This window comes from Fukomys damarensis, unplaced genomic scaffold, assembly GCF_012274545.1.
Source record: "Fukomys damarensis isolate Sample0158 unplaced genomic scaffold, DMR_v1.0_HiC HiC_scaffold_4, whole genome shotgun sequence".
Classification (NCBI taxonomy): domain Eukaryota; kingdom Metazoa; phylum Chordata; class Mammalia; order Rodentia; family Bathyergidae; genus Fukomys; species Fukomys damarensis.
In genome coordinates, this window is record NW_022900916.1 from 43,967,804 (window position 1) to 43,980,890 (window position 13,087).

At 34.4% G+C, this 13,087-nt stretch overlaps 1 protein-coding gene across 21 annotated transcripts in view; it reads left to right on the top strand.

The window, feature by feature from the left end:
• Positions 1-13,087, top strand: part of Cadps2 (calcium dependent secretion activator 2) — a 554,060-nt gene that overhangs the window by 484,165 nt on the left and 56,808 nt on the right. For 7 of the 21 annotated variants that reach the window (XM_033758059.1, XM_033758063.1, XM_033758069.1 and 4 more), the window contains 3 exons: positions 1,965-2,106; positions 6,843-6,998; positions 8,401-8,548. In XM_033758059.1, coding sequence (XP_033613950.1) covers positions 1,965-2,106; positions 6,843-6,998; positions 8,401-8,548 — 446 coding nt within the window. Of the gene's footprint in view, positions 1-1,964; positions 2,107-2,230; positions 2,351-6,842; positions 6,999-8,400; positions 8,549-9,142; positions 9,164-13,087 lie in introns of all 21 variants that reach the window. The other 14 variants (XM_033758050.1, XM_033758055.1, XM_033758056.1 and 11 more) reach the window with 5 other exon arrangements.

Consider the following 13,087-nt stretch of genomic DNA (forward strand, 5'->3'; position numbering starts at 1 on the left):
AATACATTTATTTCCACTTAAATGGGAAAGCTTTTAGCATGTAGATAAGTCAGAAAAGATGTTATAACCACAAAGAAAGACTGAACCATGTCAGAGGCAGAAAAATCATATTGCATGTCTGACTGAATTTAGACTCACTTTCTATGGGACCACAACATGTCTGTTGTTGTCCAGCCATTAGCAAATTTCAGAATCATAGAAATATACTGAGAGCATTTGCATGCTCATTCTGTGGGGGTAAGTGTCATATACTTTGCTCAACTTTTAAAACAGTCAGCTTTTGGTATGTTTTTTTCTCTGAAGAAAATAGTATGAGAGACTGTCATAGTTGGGATTTGTATCAGGTAGGGAGTAATGGTGTTGCTAGGACTTAGATTTAGTAACTTTCAGCATGCACATGTATTCAGATCAATAAAAGTAAATGAGACTTTTTGCTTAGAGGCTTTTTCCCGTCCCATTTCTGCGACCCGTCAAAGCCAGCCTCACCCTGTACCTACTCTGTCGTAGTAAGGAACTGATCGCTAACCTTCTGTGTGCTATACTGTGGATCGCCTATCCTGTTTTCCACACAGCAGTGAGACAGACTGTCACATCTTTCCTCTACTTAATATTTAAAATAATAAATCTTCCCGTTGCACCCTGGAAGACCCATCCCCTTCACCACACCTACAATCTGTCCACTCCCATGAACTACCCTTCTCATCCCTTACTCTACTCTACATCTTTTTAAAAGAATATTAACTTACTCCTCTGGCTTTCTCCTCTTTCTGAAAGGACACCAGCTTATGCCTCTTCCAGAGTTTGTGCTAGCTATCCCCTTGATGGGAAACCTTCCCTCCAAATCTCCCATGGGAAGTTCTTTGGTTATTTAGATTTAATGAAGATGCTATCCTGTAATAAAACCTTTCTTCACCATGGGATATACTTTTTGAATGAATATTTTCATTACAAAGGGTTGTTACAAAAGGTCCTAATTATGTCTATGTCCTTTGAGAAATATTTACAATCAATAACAATATCAACCAAAAACTGACAAATTCTTAATTCAATATTACTTAGTGTTAGTATTTTCCTGTGGATCATCTATTCTTTCTAGGTATAAGTTAGGCACATACTGACTGTATCCTGTGAAATTACATCCTGTACCTAGAAGCATCCATCTCCTGAATGAAGAAGGTACACTTTGTCCAAAAGTCTTCTCCCAGCAGCGTAAAATCTTAGACTTCCACGTTTGCTTTAAGTGAGATGTCCCAAAGTGCAACTCAATAAAGACTGACAGAAAACTGAAAAAAAAATCAGTGATAAGCTGTTTTTAAAGACTAAGTGTTGAGGTAGAGGTGTCTTGGGGTAGACTTCTAATTTAACATACGGTGAGATGCCCTGGATTCAATCCCCAGCATCACCAAAAGCAAAACAGATATATAAACTGGATGACCAGAAAGAAAGTCCACAAATAACTGAAAAGTTCGTGAATCAAAATAGATATTCCCAATGCCAGAGTCACAATTCTAGTAAATTAAGCAATATAAAGTCTTAAAAGCAATCAAGCTTATCTATTAGAATTGAACAGGTTTAGCACTTCTACGATACACAGCCTAGCTCGGAGATTCTTTCTCCTTAATTAGTGTATTTACATGTGTCAAGACCTCTAGGGGACCACAGCTTCCTAGAATTTCCAGAAAGAGGTCAGATGCCTAGCTAAACCTCTTAGAAAGGACAAACATTCCACTTGCCAGGAACATTTTATAGAGATATAATCTATTTTTCTTTTGACAGCCATATACAGAGCAATGCAAGTTATAGTTTCTGATCATTTTCCATGGTATAATAGAGAGTAAAATCCTTTATTGTCTGTATTTTATCAGTTGCCCTGTATCAAATTCAGGAAATTTTTTTTCATCCATATTTTCCAAGTGGTTGGTATTTTCCCTCTGACAAACACTCTTTCTGCTTGGCTTTTTCAGCACTTTTGTGTAATGGAAAATTTCACAAACACTTGCAAGAGATCTTTGTGCCCTTGGTTGTCCGCTACGTGGATCTCATGGAGTCTTCCATCGCCCAGTCAGTTCACAAAGGTTTTGAGCAAGAAACGTGGCAGCCAGTCAAGTAGGTATCTTACGTAGCATTCACAAAGTATCTGTTTCTCAATCCTGACCTTATGACTTTACACATGGCCATCTGTAGTTATTGCTTATGGTGGTCCCTTCCCACGTTGTTTGTTTCTTTACAGGAGTATCGCCAACAGTCTTCCCAATGTAGCTCTTCCAAAAGTTCCAAGTCTGCCTCTTAATCTTCCACAGATTCCTAACTTTTCTACTCCTTCGTGGATGGCTTCTTTATATGAGTCCACGTGTGTATTCCTCACTTATTTCCTGGTGGTGTGTTAGTTAGTGCATGGCCTGGGCTGTGTTCTGTGCAGATGTGTTTAGACTGCATGGCATTTATCATCGTTGGTTGAGGAGTACTATGTTTTTGGCTTTGTGTGTTTGAATTTTTTAAGCTATTAAGCTAAGCTTAGCATATCGATGATAAATGATACAGACTGAAGAGAAAAACATACTGGTTTGTGAAATGCATATGTAATCTGTGGTGCAAGGGTTATTGTGTGATCCCGGATGTCTGCCTTGAGTGACATAATTAGCTTGCCTTATAGACAATCAGTGCATAAATATATTTCAAGGATATGCCCACATTATCTCATGCATGTAGAAAATGATTATAAGAACAATTTTGAGAATATAATCTTTTTTATTTTTATCTTACTCTCAATATTAAAGAAACAGTATTGTAACTTGCAGGGAAGGGGTTTTCTTTCCCAGCACTAGGACATTCTTGTTTTGTTCCTTTCAAATCTTGGGTGGTATACATTGTTACTTTATTTCAGATTTAGTTAAAATTTCCAGGGCTTGAAACTGATCAGGCCTGAATTTAGATCTTAGCTTATTAATCATTCATCTTCTTTAGCCTTACTTTCCTCAACTCTGAAGTGGTTGACACCTAATTTAAAGATATTTTTGTGAGAGTTAAAAAAGCTGTATAAAAGTATGTTACATCCTATGCTTTCAATAAATGTCTACTATTAGCATATTGAAAAAGCCCAATAAGTGATAATTATTACTACTCTATATCATCACCATTTATAAATAGTCTTAAAACTATGAGCCTTGTAGCAATCGAATGAACAGGTAAAAGTCCTTGTTTACAGATGTAAAAATGCAGATAAACAGTAACATCCTTGCCCAAGATCTCAACTGGAGTCAGCTAGAAAGAATAAATAGTAAAAGAAAAATAGCTTCCATTTATTGAGAATTTGCTGTGTTCTATATCTCATTTAATTCTTATAACAACTTTGGGAAGTAAGTGTCCTTATCTCCATTTTACAGTTACAGTTACAGCTCAGTTGCAAAGAAATTAACAAAACTTGCCCAATATCTTATAGCAAGTGACAGAGGCAAAAACTGAACCCAATCCTTCTTTGCCTACAAAGCTTTCACACCTGCTCAATTTATTCTGTCTCCTCCAGAGAGCAGACTGCTTAAAAACATACTGGCTTTGCCTCTATCCCACCTCCAACTGTCAAATCTGTACCCAGTTTGCTATACATACAATCAGGGAAACAAGGAGGAAATGACCAAGAAAAAGAACGATAGCGTGAAGAAGTATAGCCATATTTCTCCAAGTCAAACATCATCATCGTACATATAATAAGTACTAGTATGTTATGTTACTTGTGAATTTTTTCTCTTACAGGCAAAGGCTCGGGAACATTATAGTATGTACGGTGGTGTGTGTATGTGCACAGAAATTACCTACAAAGTATAATGAAACTTTGGGGTACTTCATTCTGTTATATAATTTGACTCATTTTCCTCACTCTTTTTCTATTTATCACATTATTTTAAGCAAGGGCATTATTGTGAGCATTATGCTATAAAATGTAATTTCTCTTACTGTTATTTTATTAGCTTGATATTTATGTGAACATTGAAACACTTATTGAGTATCATTTTTAAAAATATGAATTTTAAAACAGACATTATGGCAAATTGAAGCTTTATAAGTAAAGTGATTATATTTCCATCCTTTTAAGTAAATTACAAAGTGTATGTTTTACATATTGATCTCCATTATCTTTACCTACCAAAGTTATCAGTATTTGGTTCTCTATCATGGTACCCAGAATTATCCCTAGTGTTGTGATGTTATCCCAACTTACTTTCTGATGTTTTAGTATAAAATATTAAATGGCAAAAAAAATTCCATTTTTTATAAGAATTAAAGATCCAGCCCCTGATTAAATAACAGGAATTCATAAAAGTAACCAGACTGGAGATGTAGCTCAGTGTTAGAGCAAGCCTACCATATGCCAGGCCCTGGATTCAACTCCTAACAACCAAAAAATAAATATATAAACGTGACCATGGGTTTAAAGATACAACCTACTAATTCATGGCTCATGTTAACGACTAGTCCAGGAAGGAAGAAAGGCAGGCAGGCAGGCAGGAGAGAGGGAAAAAGAGGGGAAGGACCGAAGGGTATTTCTACATGTCCCTTTTCATTCATTATATAAAATCATCATTTCTAATGTTTTAGCTCTAGAAATGCCAGTAAGGTAAATTTCATGCTGGCATATTTAGGAAATTATCTTAGAGTGTGTTATTCACATGTAAATTCTTTAATCTGTTAATAATGCCATTAGAAATTGGTCACTGATTAGGAATAATTTAAAATGAAAAAGCTCTGAATGAATTGCAGGTTACATATGCCAACTCCAGAGAAAACCTATTTACATTTTTTCATATATCTATTTAATTATAACAAACACTTGTTATCTTAATTATATTGCCTACTAAGCACATTTGTTGTCTAGAATTTTACCACAGCATCAAATAGAAGAAAAATAATGTTTAAAGATTTAGTTGTAAAGATTTAGCTGTAAAGATTTAGTTGTTACATATTTTGAGAAAATCAGTTTTAATAGAATTGTTCCTTTGCTATGCTATGCAATTTTGTTTGATGCTTTTTGTTATCACTGTGTGTTGTTAAAGAATATATATTTTTGCGTTGTATTTTTTCAAGTAAAAAATTATGAGAAACAGCGTTGCTTCTTTGCCAATTATATCCAATTCCAACAAGTCCGCTAATCTACCAAAATGCACACTGTACTATGGACATACAGACAGTTTTGCCTGGCCATTCTTTTCTTTTACTTTTATTTACATATGGCAAAAGGAAAGTTAGAGATTATGTTTTCTGTCTATATTTTTCGCAGTAGTGTCAGCACAATATTGCCAGGTTCTTTTTTTTTATGGTATATTTGCAATGTATTAAGGTGAAGAAAAATGAAGTGAGTAAAGTTCATTGAATACTATTCACTGCTTGTCTGTGACTGGTCCCTTGATAACTTGACCCTAAAGACCTCTTGGCTAGACCAGGAGATCAGGAGGGATCCCTGGCTGAATGGGAGGATGAAAGCAACATAGCTTGGTGATGGAGCTGGGAGGCCACGATGGAGGGCAGAAATAAAGCTTTTAATTAACTAGAGCAAAGGGTGATTTTTCTAAAGCTAGCTAATTAAGAAATATTAAGAAAAACGGTATAGTTCTTTAAATAGTTTCATTTTTATAAAAAATTTTCTCTATGACCTCATAAAAATGTGTTTGTTTTATTTCTTTGTATTTGGCAAACTAAAAATATAAATTTTAAATTAGTATTTGTGAAGCAGTTGTTAGAAATCTGAGGACGCATGAATCAGCAGGTTTTTTGTTTTGATTTGTTTTTACTTTGTTGTCTTTTACAGTTAAGTCTCAATATATTTTAATGTAGGAATATTTTACTTTCAAAACATGTTTCCCTATCAGACTATGTACTTGCATTATGGAAAGTAGTAGCATTATCCTTTGTCCAAATATTATATGAACTCTTTTATAAATTACCTTCATACATGGTGTGAAAATACAGTCCCCTAGTAATTCACCCTAGTAATGAATACACTACAAATCCTGACCCCACACTTAGACATAAGGACTTGAAATGCATGATTTTTACCCCAACTTCAGAATGCCCTGAATGCTAGTTTTCAGTGGGTCATACCATGTATTAAGTTCTTTTTAATTATGATCTAAAAAAGGCACAAAACATTTTTGAATAAGAATAAAGGTTTGTTTCCCTATCTGGCCTATCATTTTATTTCCAGTACCTGTTTTACATTTACCTATAACTGAAACAGACCTGTAAGGGCCCTGTATGCTACACACCTGTAGAGAAACAGAAGTTGTCGTGAAGACAGAGGGACCTATGCATGAATAAAAGAGCAAAGCTACTAGTTGCTGTCATATGAATTTTCTGTTTTAAAAAAAAAGTCCTTTTGGAATTTCTAAGGGAGAATATTTCTGTATTTATCTCTGTCTTAGGGACTGGCGAAGAATATTTAAAATGGTGGTTTTCATTGATTAATGTTCCTTAGTATCCTTATTCATTATACCCCTTTTCATGAAATATTACTGTTCTACTTATTCCTGATTTTTCTCCTTGGTATGTCTTACAAAGAAGTGGAAAGAGTGCTGAAGATGTAGCTCAGTGGTAAAGTGTTTCCCTAGCATAGGCAAGGCCCTGGTTTGATCCCTATATCTCAAAAATAATAATAATAATAAAGATGTGGAAAGGAAGAATTAGAATATTGAACAAAGGAAATGGATCATTAGAGATTTCATGTAGTATTCTTTTTCCCACATTCTTTTTATTTATGATGTCAATGAACACAGAAAGGAAAAGTAAACAATGTGGTAGCATAGTTAACAGTGGAAGTTCATTGTGTTCTTCATTTTTCCTTTCTCTTATAGCAATGGCTCGGCAACATCGGAAGATCTTTTTTGGAAACTTGATGCACTTCAAATGTTTGTCTTTGATCTTCATTGGCCAGAACAAGAATTTGCCCATCACTTAGAACAAAGACTTAAACTAATGGCCAGTGACATGATAGAGGCCTGTGTCAAAAGGTAGTCATGAATTTTCAAGTTGCTGCTTAATATACCAACCTCTAGAATTCCACTTTTAACCAAGTACTTATGTAATTTTCACAGGAAATGATTCTATATGTTCTGCTATTCTAAAATGCAACAGGCATTAGGTTCTCCGACCTAAATTCTAGGGACCTATGTAATTTATAAAATTGAACTGATACTCTTTCTTTTTCAGATCTCCCAATCATTGCCCTAATCAGTAGCACCCATACCATAGTAATCATTTCTGTTGTGTTTATTATCTCCTTGGAATATTGCACTTTAAATTCCCAAGATAATATTCCCTGAGACATATGGAAAAGGTCTGTTGAGTTCTTTATGCATTATATACTCTGTCTGTGTCCTGTGAAATAACATGGCAAACTCAAAATCATCAGCACCGTCAGTTGTTCTGGGATTACTCAATATTTTCTGGTATTATCTTCCTTCATCGGATGAGTTACAAGTATCTATTTTCATTATTTAGCATTTAACCAGAAATAAACTATGAGGCTTTGGATTCTTCCAACTGTCCTTTTATTTTCTTAATATCTTTTAGAAAACTAACAATTTATCCTAACTGATCAAGCATTCATTTTCCCATTGCCTTTGTTTATGATATGTTCAAGAACCAATATAGGGCAGCCTATTAGAATAACAGTCAAACTCTGGTTGGAACAACTGAATATTCCTGAATTCTTTAAGAAAAATCCTGTTTTCAGAACAATATTCATGGGTCCCTTAGAGCAAGGGTATAAATAAGATTGTTTAGTGTTTTGCAAAAAAACATTTGTAAATCTAATGTCTCAAATCTATGGGTAATCTTTGGATACTTTAGCAAAACTTATTCCAAATTGCCTATTATGTAGTTTCTTTCAAAAACTTACCTATAACCTGGTGTTTAAAACCTCAAGTGACCTAAAAGAATTACACATTATTTGTTATGAAGATCATTATATTTTACAGTTTTTCAGATTTAATTTTTTCATGTGATAACCTTTTATTCTGCTTTAATGTAGAGAAGATTTTTTTTTCTATTTGAAATTAAATTCAGGCAATTAAGTGTAATTGTGAGATTTTTTTTCCAGGGATTATGATACATAAGATATAACAAAAAGCTTCATTTAAATAGTAATATTTTATGAATGACAATGTAAAGCTAGTACCCAAAATACTACTTGGTAAAATGCTTGTTCTTATATAAATTATCACAGTCTGACTTTTTATTTGAGACACCTGTAAGGAAGAACCTCTCACCCCCAGCTTCCAAGGTCTGCTACTCTGCTCACTCCTCATTTGCATGTTTTAAATTAGCATCGTGTAGTGTTGATTTCTCTTACAAAATAGATGGGGCATATATCAGAGTTTCTTACTCTACGTTCATGTTTTTAATAACTAGAACAAGAACTGCATTTGAACTTAAGCTGCAAAAGGCAAGCAAAACAACTGATTTGCGCATTCCAGCTTCTGTGTGCACAATGTTTAATGTATTAGTCGATGCCAAAAAACAAAGCACCAAACTCTGTGCCCTGGATGGAGGACAGGAGGTAAGTGGAGTATGTGCCATATGGACATGCAGCATAGAGAACCCTAGCAAGAGAAAGTCCTTGGCTCATGTCAGCTTCTCTTTCTTCATATAAATGCTGCCCAAAATTTTACAAGTGGCCACTGTATTTCAGATGCACCTTTTAGGTGTTGAATATTTTCATAAACATTGCTTTTTATAAGCAAATGAGAGAGCTAAAAACTACTTACTTTGTTTATACAAATTTAGAATATCCAAAGTTTGCATTCATAAAAGTAAGCCACAAAAAAGAGTGCATGAAACTTTATGTAAAAGTTTTCATTTTTTTAAAGATCAAGTAGATATATATCCTTAAAAACGAGGCCTTGTTCTTATCAATAAATGTTCCATTATTTCAGTTTGATTTATATGTTTGGTTTTAAATTCAAAAATATAATGTCAATTTATCCCATCATTTATTTTTGTTGAGAGTGGTAACTGGGTGGAAGTTGATTTTGGATCATCTGTTTAAGTTGATATTGTTGTCTTTTTTCCATTGTCATTAATTTTTTTACTTTTTCATCATTTCTTTGTTCTCCCCTTGTGTGTCCTTTATCCTCATCTCCCCCATGGCATGGTCCAGTTGGGTAGTCAGTGGGTAAGTTTTTTTTTTAAAGATCATTTTCATTTGAATTATTTTTTTTAGAAATGTGTGTTAAAATTTTTACTTTCATATTTTAAGTTAAAATAACATGAATTCCATTTTTTGGTCTTTAGATTGTGTGTGTGTGTGTGTGTGTGTGTGTGTGTGTGTGTGTGTGTGTGTGTGTGTGTGTGTGTGTGTGTGTGTGTGTAGGACAGCTTACTGTAACAGCAGTAGTCCAAAGACATGCTAAGATACATAAAAATACTTAATGTCTTAACAATAATATCAGGGATAGTTTCTTCACTGTTGGGCTGAAAACTCTATAAACTTCTTTTAATTTTCAAAGATAATATTTTTTCATTGGTACATGTTGGCTGTACATGCAGTGTTTGCATTCATCTTGGGGAGTGGGTACATACACATAACACATCTTAATTACTTTTTGTTCCCCTTCTCCTCCCTACTTACCTCCCTCTTCCATCTCTAAATCTGCTGTTCCCGTTTTCACTCTTATTATTTTTGGTTATGTTTATGACATTTAATACTGTCATTCACTGTGGATATTTGATGCAAGTACCTGACACATCTTACATCTTTTTACTTCCCTGTCTCCTCTTCCCCACAATCACCTTGACCCCTTCCAATTTGCAAGAGTACTGTCTTCATATTTCCTTCTATCACTCTTTAGTTTTGCTTTTCATTTGTACTTTGCCTTACTCAAATGAAAGGTCCTATATGGTATATAGTCTTGTGTTTATTTAACTTAACATTATATTTTCCTTTGTATCCATTTTCCTACAAATGTCTCAAATTTATCCTTCTTGATAGCCGAGTAGTATTTTATGTATAGACACCACATTTTCTTCATCTATTTATCTGCTGATGGATATGTAGGCTGCTTCCAAGATTTAGCTATTATGAATTGTGCTTCTATAAACATTGGCATGAATATATCACTGTAATATGATATATTTAGCTTTTTGGGAAAGATACCTAGAAAGGGAATATCTGGGTCAAATAGAATCTCTAATTTTAGGATCTCTGAGAAATTTTCCTGCTGGTTTCTATAGTGGTTGTATTAGTTTACATTCCCACCAACAACTTAGAACCATCCCACAAGATAAGATGAGTAAAATAGGCTCTTTTTTTAAAAAGAAATGGAAATGTAAATAAATTTAGGAGCAGAGTTACTATTAACATTTTCAAGCATTTAGAGTATATAGTTCTACTACGACTGAAGAATGTAAAGTTTGGAGTTTTAGATGACATGATATTTCAGGATGACCCCTGAGTACTTGTGAATCAGGAGACCATGCCCAAAGTCACTTCATATGGAACAAACTGTGGATTTTACTGAGGTACAAGTTCTCTAGTAACCTGGATGTAAACATCAGAGGCAGAGAAAAACAGGCCTGTGACATGATATTTTTACCCTCACACACACAAGGACTTCCAGAAGAACCACCCAGCACCTCTGAAATACATAGCTTCAAACTCTCTGCGCATAGAGGACTAACCAGATTACACTCTTCTGATGTTAAGATCTTTTCCATATTTTATAAGCAGGTTAACTCTTACAAATCTCACAATTTAACACATGACAGTCAATCACAGAGCTACCTTTACAAAGCCAGTAATTCACATCCAAACACAAGGGCTTAGCTAAGTGAGAAAGTAGATAAAAAGAACTATTGTTGCGACTCTCATGCTTATTTAACCCAGATACAGACATTAGCTGTTGGGCCATGATGTGTGTGTATACACTTGTATTTCATGCTCTGAGCACTTCAGGAGGAAAATGTATTTCTAATACCATAGCATATAGCCTTTTACACACACACACACACACACACACACACACACCTTAACTGACATAATGTTATAAAATGTTCAGTAATTATCATTCTCTGATCACTTACAACATGATTTATTATCCCTCATTATCTGAATGAGTACTCAGCTGGTTTGGACACCAGTGATTCCTAATCACTTCTTTATGATTTTCAATACTCAGATGTAAGTCTTTGATTGTCTGCCTGATAATATTAAGTCTCTTCATAGGCCCATTCTTTTCACAATGAGATTGTAATATCATCTTGCCTGTCCCCATTAATTCTGGGTTTGTTTGTCATATTTTAATATACACTGCAGTTCCTCACACTTAATAGGCACTTAGTAAATATTTGTAGAGTGAATGAACAGACTGACTTATAACTGCTTTAAAAATTCTCCCCTATAAGAAACAACTCACTGTAGCACTTAAAAAGCAGCACACATAAATTCCAAACGCTGCCCAATGTTCAAATAATTCATTCCATTAATAGTCGGATGGTTTTGAAGAATAATCTGCAACTGTTCATTATGTCTGCACCTGTATCTTCTCACCAGAGACAATTAGTTCCCTACAACTTTCACACAATTAACATAGTTCAAAATATGCACATGTAAAACCCATTAGCAACTCTGAAAAGTGGTAAACAAGAATTTCAGAACGAAAAAGGATTGTGTACTTTGCTTTTTCTCTCCAGTAAATATACCCACACGAATTCATAGGCTTTCTCTCTATAAATGTAGGAAATCTATATTTGTAATTGTTGAATATTGGTACACACATTATAAATGTAGTTGAACGAGTAGACACAATTCTATAGAATGCAACAAAGTTCTTGAAAAACTAAACCATTAGACAATTCAGAACCATGAAAAAATATATAGTACACTGTTAAACCTAGCCGAAGTTATTTCTAAGTTATAAGGAAATTACCTCTCTGAACTCTTTAGTAAATTTGTTATCATTGCTGAAATAAAATCTTTCCCTACCCCTTACCACACTGCAGCCCCTTCTGGGCTCCTAAATTACAATTCTGCTTTCTTACATGCCAAATGATGTTGCAAACATGGTTCAGTGGAGTGATTATCAAGCGAATGATCTGCTCACGTGACAGCTATGTGTAATGAGTCAGCAATCTCAGACCAGTTCCTCAGGGATAGATGTTGAGATCATAAAACCAGCACAGTGTTTGGGATTCTTGTTACCATTGCTGCAAAGAAGCAGGTGACTACATTGGCTGGCGACATTTATGTGCTCTCAGAATCAATTCATCCAGTGGACCCAATGGTTGAAGATGAAAATAAAAACAAATTAATGGACAACTCCAGTAATCAGTGGACTCCACTTCTGCAGGATGTCTTTTCAATGAAAGGAAAATGGGGCTGGGGATTTAGCTCAGTGATGTCACCACCTTCCTCAAAAGTACAAGGTCCTGAGTTCAATCACTGGCACCAAAAAAGTAATAATAATAATAAAAAAGAAAAAGAAAAGAACAGAAAGAAAAATGCTTCCATTTCCAGAACTAAAACCCAATGCCTTTTAAAAGTATCTCAAGAGAAGGATCAAAGTATTTAAGAAAGCTTGGTTACACTGGCATTTGGTCTCCATTTCTAGTGTGTTTACCTAAGAAGAGATAAAATGATGATATCCACATATAGGGAGGCCTGGAGTTCATGAAGTAAGGGTTCCTGCGTGGTTACCTTAATGTAAATTCAGAGTCATTTGCTAAAGAACCAAGGCATAAACAATTTACTTTTAAGTGTGGATATATGAAGAATCAGCTTAAGAATGAGTTGAAATCTACCAAAACTATTGTAGATAATTGAAATATTTTGATGAAAATCTTATTTTATTTTTGAGGACAAAAACTTCCCAAATTTGTGTCAGTAATGCTATGTGTTCATATAACTGGAGGAAAATGTGTCAGTTTCAGCTTAGGAATGTAAATGTCTTTGCAAATAAATTCTGTTTTTATTTATTTGTGATCTGTTTGGGGGGCATTTGTAACTTTGACAGCTATCCAGAGCTCTTAATGAACAATGCTGTAGCTAACTATTTTAACTATATATAACATACATGGATTATTGTCTTTGCAATATTGTATA